The sequence below is a fragment of the Lygodium microphyllum genome, chromosome 25, assembly GCF_053477565.2.
Source record: "Lygodium microphyllum isolate KBCC chromosome 25, Lygodium_microphyllum_v1.1.10, whole genome shotgun sequence".
Taxonomy (NCBI): Eukaryota; Viridiplantae; Streptophyta; class Polypodiopsida; order Schizaeales; family Lygodiaceae; genus Lygodium; species Lygodium microphyllum.
Genome location: NC_141159.1, coordinates 48,136,196 through 48,149,147, shown reverse-complemented (window position 1 = coordinate 48,149,147; position 12,952 = coordinate 48,136,196). Strand labels below are relative to the sequence as shown.

At 40.5% G+C, this 12,952-nt stretch overlaps 1 protein-coding gene across 1 annotated transcript in view; it reads right to left on the bottom strand.

The window, feature by feature from the left end:
- LOC148014196 (acetolactate synthase small subunit 1, chloroplastic-like) overlaps window positions 1-12,952 on the bottom strand; it is a 100,632-nt gene that overhangs the window by 20,944 nt on the left and 66,736 nt on the right. Inside the window, exons 9-11 of the mRNA XM_087666277.1 lie at window positions 11,020-11,142; window positions 10,748-10,900; window positions 10,533-10,598 (exon numbers count right to left, since the gene is read on the bottom strand). Coding sequence (XP_087522403.1) covers window positions 10,533-10,598; window positions 10,748-10,900; window positions 11,020-11,142 — 342 coding nt within the window. The remainder of the gene's footprint in view (window positions 1-10,532; window positions 10,599-10,747; window positions 10,901-11,019; window positions 11,143-12,952) is intronic.

Genomic DNA, 12,952 nt, shown 5'->3' with positions numbered 1-12,952 from the left:
ACACACACACAAAATCTCTTCAAAAGAAACATGTACAATTTAATAACATGATAGTCTATTCCATAGATGATACATCAGTTACATTGAAATGGCACATAAGATCCAATTAGATAATAATCTAAGATCAAAGTAGATGCATCAAGATAGCCCAAAGCGGCATAAGCTACCATACTTTCCCGAAACAGCATTTCGGGCTGCATGAAACGGAAACATTTTGGCCTTGAAATGTTTCCTATTAGAAACACATATAGACACTGCAAGTAAAACCCCAGTCTTGGCCCAATTAAGGTATTCTGCTCCCTTGCATGCAGTTTTCGCATACTTTGCTTTGCTCTCCACCCTGCTTTACTACTACTCACCTCCTGAGCTGCTGTTTACTTCCCCCCTTGCAGATCTACTATTGACGACAGCCCCTAGACCCTAAATCCCTCATTCTTCAACTGCCTAGACCTAATGCTTTCCTATCCACACTATATGACATAAATGACAATTCGAGTCTAGGATTATTCACTATTGGCATTACCATTCGTAGCATATTGCAGCCTTTTATATTGAATTTTGAATCATGACCTTGAAAGTTTTTGAAACTCACAAATTGTGATTTTACAGTCCTATTCTCTTTGAATATTGGTAGAATCATGTATAGTCGTCAAATCTCTTCTAATGTTACATGTTTACTCTATATTGCTGAGCAATTTAAGTGTTTCGATGTAGAGGTTCAACTTACAAATGGTATTACCCTTGCATATATGTCTAATATTAAAATATTTCTGGAAACATTTACAAAGCCCGTTGCACCGTTTTGGGCTCGGGCCGAAACTCTATTTCACAACTCTGAAACACATTTCTGTTTCCCCGTTTCTGAATCTCCAAGCAACTATGCAAGCCCACAGAGAGAGAGAGAGAGGGAGAGAGAGAGAGAGAGAGAGAGAGAGTGTGTGTGTGTGTGTGTGTGTGTGTGTTAAAAACAGAGCTCCTTTTTAGAGAGAGAGAGAGAGAGAGAGAGATCGCTGTATACCTATTTGCGTGCAACAATTGGTCCATGCATATAACTATGGAGGGGTCAAAGTGATGGTGCATGAGCATCCTATATAGATTAGACTTTTGCCTCTTTCCCAAGAATCAATAGTGAAGTCCCACGTTCCCCTTTCGTGGAACGGCAACCTATACAATCCCCTTTACATTCCCCTTTAGGTTCCCCTTGTTTCCTTTGTTATTTCCCTTGATGAACATTCACCAACTCCTGAACTACTGAGTTGATGAATTGGGTTGAATTTCAAAAAAAGCCCCAACTTTGCTGCTGAATTATAGACAACTAATGAAAAGCCCCAAATTCTATCAACAACTTAAAGTGAAATTGGGAGAGTTTAAGTGAAGTTTTTACCCAAATACTACTCGATGTTGCACCAAATTGAAGTGAAATGGAAAGAGTTTAGGCTAATTTTTTTACCCAAACATTGCTCAATGTTACACCAATTACCAAATTGAGTCTCAAAATGGATAAATTTGGCCAAACTTAGCCAAAGCCCCAAAACTTCCAACAAGATTGGAGAGAAATTGAAGGAGCACAGCAAAAAACCCCAAGATTAATGATCACCCAAGACAAATTCCCACAATTCAGTGAGAAATTTTCAAGAATTAATGAAAAGTCTCAATTTTTTCTTCAAATTAGAGCTAGATTGGATGGTTTTGATGAGAATCCCCAAATTTCCCCAAATTTGTGCTTGGATAGAGGCTTGTGTGAATTATTTGGTTAATGTGGATGTTGAGTAATGTACATGACCAAGGTGATTAACATGGCAAGGTAAACTATAGACATGGCGAGGTGGTTGACTAGTTTGCATTTCCAAGGTAGCAAGTGAGACAACCATTGGGCATGAAGATCGATAGCAAGTCCATGGGTTCAAGGCGACATCCAAATCGGGCAGCGAATCGACGTGGCTTTTGACAAGTCGATGTGAAGGTCCGATGTTAGGTAAAATTGGTACACTAGTCTCGAGCAAGGCCAACAATGACATAGGTTGTGCTGTAGATCTAGATTGCAAGCCAATGGCATAGGACAAATTGCTAAGCAATGTTGGCATTGGGTGATACGTAGCTAAGGGATGCAATGAACCTCGTTGACATGGAGAAACCAACAACAATAAGCAATGAAGATCAAGATGCTACTGGTGATATAGGCAATTTGAACTAGATGATCTACTATTCTCAGAGGTGCAAGAAGTAACAACAATGGGAAAGTTGGTCACCAACACACTACTAGCATTCGTGTGGAAAAAGGCACCAGGTAGTGGGTGACAATGGCGGACCATAATAGCTACTAGTCAAGGCAAGAAAAGCGAGCATGGTGGCATTGGCTTCATACTACAATCAACTAAAGTGTGGGCATTCAATGGCAATGGTTGCACTCGAGGTGGTCGCAAGCAATGGTGCTGGTTAAACTTGGCTTTGATACCACTATTGATCCAAGTATAAAGTAATCGTGTGTGTGTGTGTGTGCGCGTGCGCGCATAGCAGCCAAAAACATTAGAAACATGTTTCGGAAGTTTCTTTCAAGAGAGGGTAAAATAAGAAATGTGGGTTTTTTTATATAGGGATTTTTAATAGTTTTGAGTGAAAAAAGAGGTTTAAAACCTCTATGAAACTCTCTCTTAAACAAAGAATGGCTAATTGAGCTTGAGTGATAATAGAGTCAATTGAGAATAATACATTATACGTTACATATCCATGATCCATTATTGACTTGTCACTTATATCAAAGTTAGTCTTTGGATAAGCTATACTATGGTTTAGAACTCAAACATGATGATTCATACATATCATACAAAGAAAATTGAAATTAACAAGTAAATAGCCTATCTATAATATGAACTGAGTCAAGTTGCAACATCATGATTCTCATTTCAAAACAAATTGACAAAATCTCAAAATCAAGAATGAATCACAATATATCATAAATAACTCATAAATGAGACAAGTCCCATAATAATCAAATCTCAAGACAAGAATAGATACTAGATTGACAAAGTTCAATAACTAAACAAAATCACAAAAAAATCAGTCTCTCATCCAAAATCTTGAGCCCTTATAAGTCATTACACATCATTATCATCATGTTTAACATTGCCCACTTGTTTTAATCAAAAAAACCATGTTTTGGGTTTCAACTCATCAAAAAAATAAAAAAAGTTAAAACGCCTACGTTTTTTACTCTTAGAAACGTTTCGAGCTTTAAGAAACGTTTTGTAAGTTTCAAATTCAAAGAAACGTGTTTCTTAGCTACTCTGTGTGTGTGTGTGTGTGTGTGTGTGTGTGTGTGTGTGTGTGTTTTTAAAAGGCTTGCCGGCGCGGGGGGAGCAAGAGACCACAATGAATAATGCAACACTTAATCTGCTAGGGTTGTATAGTGTCCTTTATAAAAAAATCTAACCCTTAAATGGCTTAACCATCATCCAAAACCCTAAACCTAGTGTCACTAGATTCCTAGGGCACTAGGGATAACAACTACTTTAATAACAATTTGAATATCTAGAAAGTCTGGAATGTGGATCAAAGGGCATCAATGCAACAAAACATGTGACACACATGCAAGGACTATGGAAAAGGAGTTGAAGATATAAGATCAAGGACGAGACACACTAAACAGCCAAGCAATTAGCTAGATGTGGACAAAAAACGAGACCCATTCAACAAAATTGTGAATCCTATATGTTATGAAGCTAGAAGCTCATATCCTCGAGAAAGAAACCAATAGCTTGAAGGGCCGCATAGATCTTGAGGAAGGTAAATTCCAATCATCCATTGGATGGATGTGTTGAACTGAATTAAAGAGCAAATTAAAACAATCAAAAAGCATAAGGAGAAGACAGTCAATAAAGCAAATGTATGGGGGCACAAGTGATCCAAACATTGCAAATGCAAGTCGAAGGTGTAAACAAGTCAATTGAGGTTGCCATAAGAAAAAAGATCAACCATCCATCCTATAGTTAAGGGAGGAAAAGATGGGGCTATGGAAGAGAAAGGCCTTTCTTACAAAAGGAAAGCTTTGAAAGGAAAAAGTGCAAACTTGGAGCATGATCTCACACTAGTCCAAGTGGCACATAAATAGAAATGCATGCCACGTATTCTTTTCTAGACAAAAGAAAATTCTATTAATAATAACTTGAAGAAAATTCTCCTAAGGCAAAACACAAAATATTAGGAATCCTATAAAGAGTAGCTAAGTACATAAAAAATACAATGGCCTAGAGCCACCTTGCATCCTATGTAATCTCCCCTCAAGAGTGTGGATGATCTTTGTCCAAATCCTCAGTGTCTTTGCTATGGATACATCCTGAAGGTCTAGTATGGCTGCACCTCGTAGTTAAAAAGGTACCAAGCAATAATACTTGCAATCAGCTCCCACCCATGATAGTGACCCTAGGTTCACTCTGTCTATAAGTAATTTGGAGCAAGGATCACGCTCAAATGTTGTCTAATGACGAGGAACGAAAGGCTCCACTGGACATCCTCATATCCACATATTGGGCCTCTGTCTCTGACCGAAGGTACGACCCCCCAAGTCATGACCATGTTCTCTGTTGTGCTACGAAAGATCGTCCCATCTTGAGAGCTCTCCTCAATGCATGGTGCGTATTATGAAAGCAAGAAAAGAACAAAAGTAGGTTGTCTACCACAATAGGGTGATCATAATTGAGAAATGGACCCAACAATAGTGTGTCAACTATTGGACCAGCTTAGGAAAATCAAATTGACACTTGTAGTTTTCCCAAGGACATAATAGATACACAAAATTATTAGCATTCATGCTTACAAGTTGCAATCTCATACATTCCATAAAGTGTCTCATGAGCCCAAACAGAGACTCTGAACAATTTCGAAATATACATGGGAGTCAACATACCATTCACAAGTTGAGACCACATAGAGTATAACCTCCAAAAGAGTCACTATTCTATATGATAGAAGGCACTCATACGTGTCACTAATTGGGGCTGACTCTTGAGCAACCTAATGAGCTCCTCTTTTGACTATTGCTAATGACTCCCTTCAAAGCCTCACTTTGGGCCCCTTCTACCACCCGATCAACGTTGTTGCTCCATGTGTCATTGCTGCAACTAGCTCCATCTGTGCTCTTGTTGCTCTATCTACCCATCGTGGTGCATGTCCCCCATGCTTGTCTACCCACCTCTGTTTGCATGTCATGTCTTTGCTCAACCCTTGGTGCCACCACATGTCTATTGCCCTAGCAACACTTATGGTTATAGCTCCTCTTATCTCACCACAACACCATCTTCCAATTGTGCTCGAGCTACTTCCTCTCATTGTACCAGCCGCCTCCCCACCTTTTGCTCAAGTAGGGAGGTTGTAGAAGAAGACTACACAATGGTAACCCCTAGATCAGCACCAATGCAAACCACACCCAAGTCAAATTCCTTATGTGTGGTTCTCTCTAAGGAAAACCTCCAAATAGTCTACACCCCACAAAAGGAGTTTGAGGAGACCACAATCTTTGGACAGGCTGTGGGTCACTCCCCTTCTCGAGCAAAGCTCCAAGCTTCGCTCCATTCTACCTTGTGCATCAGCACCTCATGCATTAGCAGAGGCAATGTACATTGAACAAGGTATCTTCATGGTTTGTCTCACCTCAACAAATGCATCATATGAGCTCATTGACAGCTCTCTTGTAGTGCTTATGGGTTTATCTACACAACTCCCTCGTGTGACAACTTCACAATCTCCAATTTTGGGTGTTACCACAAATTCCCTCTATACCATCTCATTCTCCTCTTCCCAAGCCTTGCGGTAGAGCATCACTAGTTGGTGGACGACTTGGGTCACCTCTTTGTAACCATGCTTCCGACATCTTTTGTACATGTTTGTGTCAATCGCGAGGGAACCAAAGGTACAAGTGGCAATTGCAAATATCAAGAAAATACCTAAATGATTGGAGATTATAGCTTGTAACTCTTTAGTTAGTCAACAAATCATCATCACAAGGCAGCCTTGGTAGCATCTCAAACGCCATGCTTTTGAACATCAAACCTTAGACTGCACCTAATTTGGGTGTATGCCTGGTCAGCAAGAGTTTAATCGCCAATAAAGTCACACTCTAATGGATGATGATGGATTCAATCTAGTGTCGTTGCAGTAGGGCTATACCCCTTAGCAACCCAAGCCAAGAGCAAGCGCCTCCAAGAAGACCATAGCCTATTACCCCCTCTACCAAAAAAACGAAAATACCAAAACAACAACCAACCTCAAAATAGCATCCCGCTTTCTGATCTTCCAAATCACCTCCAAAATGGCTCATGTTTTGATGAGAGGCTCTGTGTCTTCATCAACAACATAGTAACATGGAACGGGGAACAGGAACGGAGACGAGGACAGGGACGGGGTTGGGGGACACGTAAAAGCAAGGAACGGGGATGGTGGGTGGGACACAGGAGGGAACGCCATACATAAATAGTATTTGAAAATGTATGCATGTGATGTGGTGGATGGATGTGTGGGCATAGTAATAGGGGATGCCCATTTTGTAGCTTCCTGTCCCAGTCCCATCCCCATGTTAGAGCCCCCTCTCATGGTGACAAGGAATGGCAATTTATTATTCTTGTCCCCGTGGGCCTATCTCTATTCCCATCCCTATCCCCAAAACCGGTCCCATGTTACAGTGTGTGTGGGTGAATGTATACTACCAAAGAACATACAAAAAAACCTCCCCCTAAAAGACACCCACTCAAAAAAAAAAAAAAGTCAAAAATGTCCCCTAACAGGGGACGGCCGGGACGGGGGGAAGGCTGTTGGGGATGGGAAAGGGGATGCCCCCATTCCATTTTGGCCTCCCCATTCGGCCCATCCATTCAAGACGACGTTCCCGCATTCCGAGGCCTCGGGACGGTCGTTCCCTCTTACTATGATCAACCACCTTGTCATGCCCAGCTCCTTTCACATGAGCTCTATCGTTGTTGATCTTGGTCATACATGAGAGTTGTGGGTCAAGTGAGTTACCACTTTCAATGAGGTGGGAATCTTTGTAGCATCCTAACATGACTAGCCTTCACTTCAACAGAGCACACACTCCTAGGAAAACGATTATCTAATAGAGACTATAGCTATCCCTTTCTAAACACATTGACAATCTATTGCTTTAGGAACACAAGCCCTCCACTTCTTGGGCCAACAAAGTCAAGAAGGTACTCCAAGGCAACTCCTCTACTTGCTGGTTGCATTGGAATCTTCACCATTTGTGCATCAAAGCACGGGCTAGTTTTTAGGTGGCGGTTGGCCTACTAGAGGTAAACTCATTGATTCTAGGAGGTGACTTCAACAACTTAGAGACCCTAGAGGATCAAAAAGGCAAAGGCACTGACTTCCAAGCTCTTGTAGATGGAGAAAAAGAGACCTGGGAAGGATTCCTTTTTGTTGTGGGTGCCAAAGATGTCTAAAGGAACCTAACCTTTTACAAGCAAGACGGTTCACTAGTTTTCTCATGGCACTACAAGCAATTGAAAGGTAGCCTACTTGAGCTACTAGATAAGCTCTATATGGGTGAGTAGGGCAGTTGTTGAGGGGGACAAATTGGGTAGCTAGCAAAGATCATGCTATCATATATTGCATATGTCCTCATGCTCATACATGCACCCACCTCAGCTTTCAACCCACCCTCAAAGCCAAGACACAGCCTATGAGCCTAGCACAAGAGAACACATGAGTAGCATTATCTGCTACCACTAGCATTGAAGGTGTTATTGTGTCTCACTGCCACAAGTGACTAGGACTCCCTCAACCGTTGGTGACCTTAGAGGTGCAAACCGCGCCACGCTTACCTCCACCAGTGTAGCTGTCAACTACCATCATGTCTCTATAAGTAGTAAGACTGGAATCTCCAATAACTCTCCACTACCTCTCCAGCTATTGCTCATGTCCCTATCTTTGTTTCTGCATTTGTCTTCCCCTTTGTTTGGCGTCTTGTCTCCTATGTTGCTCTCTCTAACTCTTCCAACAAGGGAATGGATCTCCCGTCCCCCCACCCAAAAAGAAGGCTATGAAAGGCCTACCAACCTATCTCCTACATTGCATCCTAGAACAGTTCATTCCAAGGTGGCCTACCATCTTGCAAGCGAAACACTCCCACGAAGGCCAATGCAGCATACCATCTAGAGCATGTACCCCCCATGCACAAAGGGGTCTTCAATGAGTCCATTTGTGGTTTATCACCTACAAGTCAACAAGCTACACATGACACTGTAAGGCTGCCAATTTTTATCTTATGTAAAGCTCCACATTAGGATCAAATCTGATCTATGGGAACGTATTAGCCATGGAAACTATGGGGGTTCAACTAGAGTCCCTTGAGGAAGAAAAGGGTCAGCTACTATCTTACAAGTGGGCACTACTCTGACTGTGTTTAGAGAATCCTCTGGAGTCTACCTTGTCCAGTTCCTTCCACTGGAGGCAGCCATCCTCCTCAATCATAAAGACATGCATGGGCTGATTTGATGATTGAATTGAATGTTGTTATTCTATGGCAGCATATTCATCCTAACAATCCTGGTTATACATTTAACCATAATGTGCTGACGGCATGTAGACTTGCTTGCATCATTGATACTTGTTGCATGCAGATCAGTACAATGTTTTTGTGTACAAGCTCTGGATTGATCACACCCATTTACTTTTAGATCATGCTCCTTCTATCATTGGTCCTCTTTTATGGTATGCCTATGGACGATATAACCCTCTACACAGAACTTGACAAAAGACATCCTTGCTGGTGAATAATGGCTGTTTACAGCATGATATATTTCACAAAATGGTGCACTGCCATAGCCCCTTTGCATGATCAGATTTATGAAGATGTCAATGTTACATGGTCCTTGGTTTTTTTAATGTATACAAACTGGTCGATGGTATACAAGCAAAATGTGCAATGCAACTCAAGCAGAAATATGTGAAATTCTGATGCTAGCTACTCAAACTCAAGAACTGCAGCATATGGAGCAACATGCATTGTTCTGTGCCAAACATGTCATTACACAAAATGAAAAGCATAAATTAAACAAATGGGTGACAAGAGCTAGACAATAAGCTGTTCTGGATAAACGTTGTTCATCTAAAGATTTTTCAAGGCTCTTCATATGTCTCAACAGAAGAAAAGTACTCGCAAAGTCAAAAATATGACTAGCCATAACACAAGAATCTGTGATGGAGTTTGACTAGTGTTATAGGCAGCATCATGCTGATTTGTTTGCTGCCCCTACTTTTCTTGCTCTTGATATTGATGAGGCTAGATCAACTCTCTTACATCATGTTCAACCCAAATTGCTAACAATAGTCTTACCTGTTTGGATGGCATCCTAAAATATTTGTTTATGAATTCCAAGCTAGAATGCATTTGGTTTGCAAGAACCATTCACTACAGTTGAGTTAACGGATGCATTACACTCACTAGTTAGATGGAAATCACTTAGACGGGATGGGAACTTTCTAGGGAAATAAATAAGGAATGGGATGGTATGCATGCTATAAAACAAGATTTGCTTAAACTGTTTCCCAAAAATCAGATTTGCAAATTGCTCTTGAATTGGAAGCTAATAATATTAGTGCCACTGATTTACAAATTGGTCGCTAAGATGCTGGCTAATCAAACCAAAGGCTTTCTGCATGATGGACTAGAGGAATTTCTCTGCAGTGCTCTGAAGGGATAGACATCAAGGTCATCCATTGGGTTGGAATCTTACACTACAACACTTGATTGAATGGGTGGTTCAGAAATTGTGTCAAAATTTGGATAGTGGAAATTATCCACTTGACCTCTTCATGGGTGTCTTTGAATTGTTCAATCCATAATAACATCCTACAGTCAGTTCTTTCTTCCACTTGTAATATGCTGAAAAGTAAATGTTGATAAGTTCATGTCTATGACTATAAAGATGATTTGGAAAACCAAGATGAACAGGAAGGGGCTTCGGCTGATGGGTGTTGCTAAAGTGTGTTCCCAAAGATGCATGGTGGTCCTAAAATTTGTTCAACAGAAGCACCACTAGCTTAGTATGCTAGCAGTTCTATGCAATCAAATGTGTATGCCAGAATTTTTAATTATTTCCGATTCAGACCATGAACATGTTTCATGGTGGGCATGAATGATGCCTGCAACAGATTACTCCCACTTATAGTTGAGAAAAAAGTTCTCCGCGGGTATTTCCTTGTATTGGGCCAAGCTCATGGTCATGGATCAAATGCAGCTACCACACTGTTGTAGTCTCTATGTGCTGCAGATATGGATACAAAGAGCCTCTAAACAGGTGAAGAACTTGAGACTTTGAGTCAAAAAAGTCAATGAGTAAGTTTGTATTGCAACAGCCTCCCATTGTCCTGTTTCATTTAATGAATCCATCAAACTGAAATCCATCAAAATCAACTTTTTGCTAGATTTCATAGATGAATTATGCATGCTACAATAAAAGATCCTGTTTAAATCTGTCAGAAATCACACTTTTGTAGAAAATACATGAACTCCTGTGTTCTACCTCAGCAATCCCAAATTCTTGCAGCAACCTCTGCAAAGCTGCAGTCTTATCTAGGTCGCCGGTCATCTGACAAAAAGTTCAAACAGATGATGAGCACTCCAAAGATTTAAGGTAGTAAACTCCTCTGGAAAATATCTATTAGAAACTTGTGAGCTATTTATATTTTGACCGACTTGCTAATCTAGCCTCAAAGTAAGGTAGTGTCAAGTGCATGCCTCCAATGTGATTGAGTGATCAGACAAATCAACTGGTTTTGCACGAAAGATGCTCGCAATATCAAGCACATCCCTTCGCTCTTTCGAAGTAGCAGCAACTTTTATCAAAACTAACTCTCTTTGTGAAAAGGGCAAAGGTGTCAAATCTTTAACCTGCCAGGAAAATAAGAAAAACTTTTCTTATTAATATAAGCTATGCAAGCTGCTCTAACAAAAAAAATGATAACTAGAATTCTCATGTCTTCACATTGAAGCAGAAAGCCACAACTTACATCCAATACGTCTATTAACTTCAGGAGTTGTGTCAGTAATTTGTTGATGGAGTCTTCTGTGCCAGGTACAACAGTAGTTATGCGAGAAATCCCCTGTTTCTCCGCAGGTCCCACTGCAAGACTCTGTGGCGATTCTATCATAATGTAAGTTAAAAGCAATACAGCAGATGATATCCCCCAAGAAAATAATATAGAACAGGCAATAAATTCAATTAAACTCGTTTTTTTTCATCTGATTTGGAACTGTTTAAGTCTGTGCTTCACTGTCTGTGTATTACTCTCTTGATGCTCCTCGACATGTATGTTGATTTCCCATGATTCCCTTAACGGATTCTGTTGGATTCCCTTGGATAAGACTAAGAAAGCTCAGGGAGGTTGAAGAAGAAGCTTTATTCTTTGTTATAAGAATGATTCTTTGATTGTTAATCTTCGTATGTAAAGGCTACAACATGAGCTTCTCCAAACATATCTTTACTTGGGGGTCATGAAGCTTGACCTAGCTATGTTTATAATCACTTCTCTTCATGAAAATATTGTCCAAAAAAGGGAATCTTGGTATCGCAAATGTTCCTTACTGGTGAGACAAGGATTCTCACTTTGGATTAATGTTTGTAGGAAGTTAAAACTTATTGGCTTAATCAATGGTTGTGCACACAGTGGCATGTCTTAAATCAATAGTTGGGCATACACTGGCATGCCTTAAATCAATAGTTGTGAATAAAATGGCATGTCTTGTTTGTAGCACTTGGCTGGCCCTACAACTGTGTTGCAACTGAAACACCTATGCTATTGCAACTCATATTTCTGCAACATCATTGATAAGCTCATAGAAAGCTCTCCTAATCCCTTAATCATAGGTAGCACCTTGTGTAACCAGCCTTCCTTCCATGGATGGGTGGTAAATCCCTAATTACAACTTAATTAGAATAGCAAACAATCAATGCAAATCTGAAAAATACAAATTTACCTACTGGTCTTGGACAATGGACACCCGATTGGCCCCAAAATTGGCGCCCCTTTCGGTATTTCTTTGCTTCATTGAAGAAGAAGTTGATTACAATGGGATTCTCCCGATCCCCTTCGCTATCCAAACTATCCTTGCTGTCCAAAGTGACCAGCAACTCTTCAATCTATTTTGCCCCTTGATTCAAGCACTTAATTGACTTTCACCCACTTCATAGACGATGAAAACGTCCCAAATTCAATGATTGGCTCCAGCAAGTCTTCAATCTATTTTGCCCCTTGATTCAAGCACTTAATTGGCCTTCACCCACTTCATAGATGATGGAAATGCCCCAAATTCAATGACTAGCTAGTCCTCCAGTTGAATTTAGCTGAAATTCACCTTCAGCCCTGTTGAATCCAAGTCTTGAAGCCTCCAATTTCTGACACCCTTCCCAAGGCTACTATTAAACCTTAATTTCTGCTGTAAATTAGGGTTTACAGCAGAGAAATTTGCAATTTCTCAACCTTCAAGGGTCCAAATGCTGAGATCTTCGAAGCAAGGCTATGAAATGGCTAGGAGATGAGAAAGAAAGCTGTAGAGAGAGAAAATTCAGAGTTTTGTCGTGAAGAATGACTGAAAATCAGTCAAATGCAATTGTTGCCCTGCCACAACAGCTTGTAGATGCAAAGAACTGAAGAAAGTCAGTCATTTACTGCTGCTGCCCTATCTCATCAGCCTATAGATACTGTCACCTGTTGTTCATTGGTCTTCTCATGCCCCTAGCTGCCTTAGAAGGTCCTCCAATGGCTACAAATCAGACCAGCAACATCTCCTCCCTCCCTCTTGCAGGCTGACTTTTCAATCTTGCATGGGCATTTTTGACAAGTGGCAACCTTCACAAATGGTTTTTCTAACATTATCCATAATTAAATATTAATTTTTAGTCTTTAAATACTGAAATTTAATCTAATAATTATTTCGGTTCCC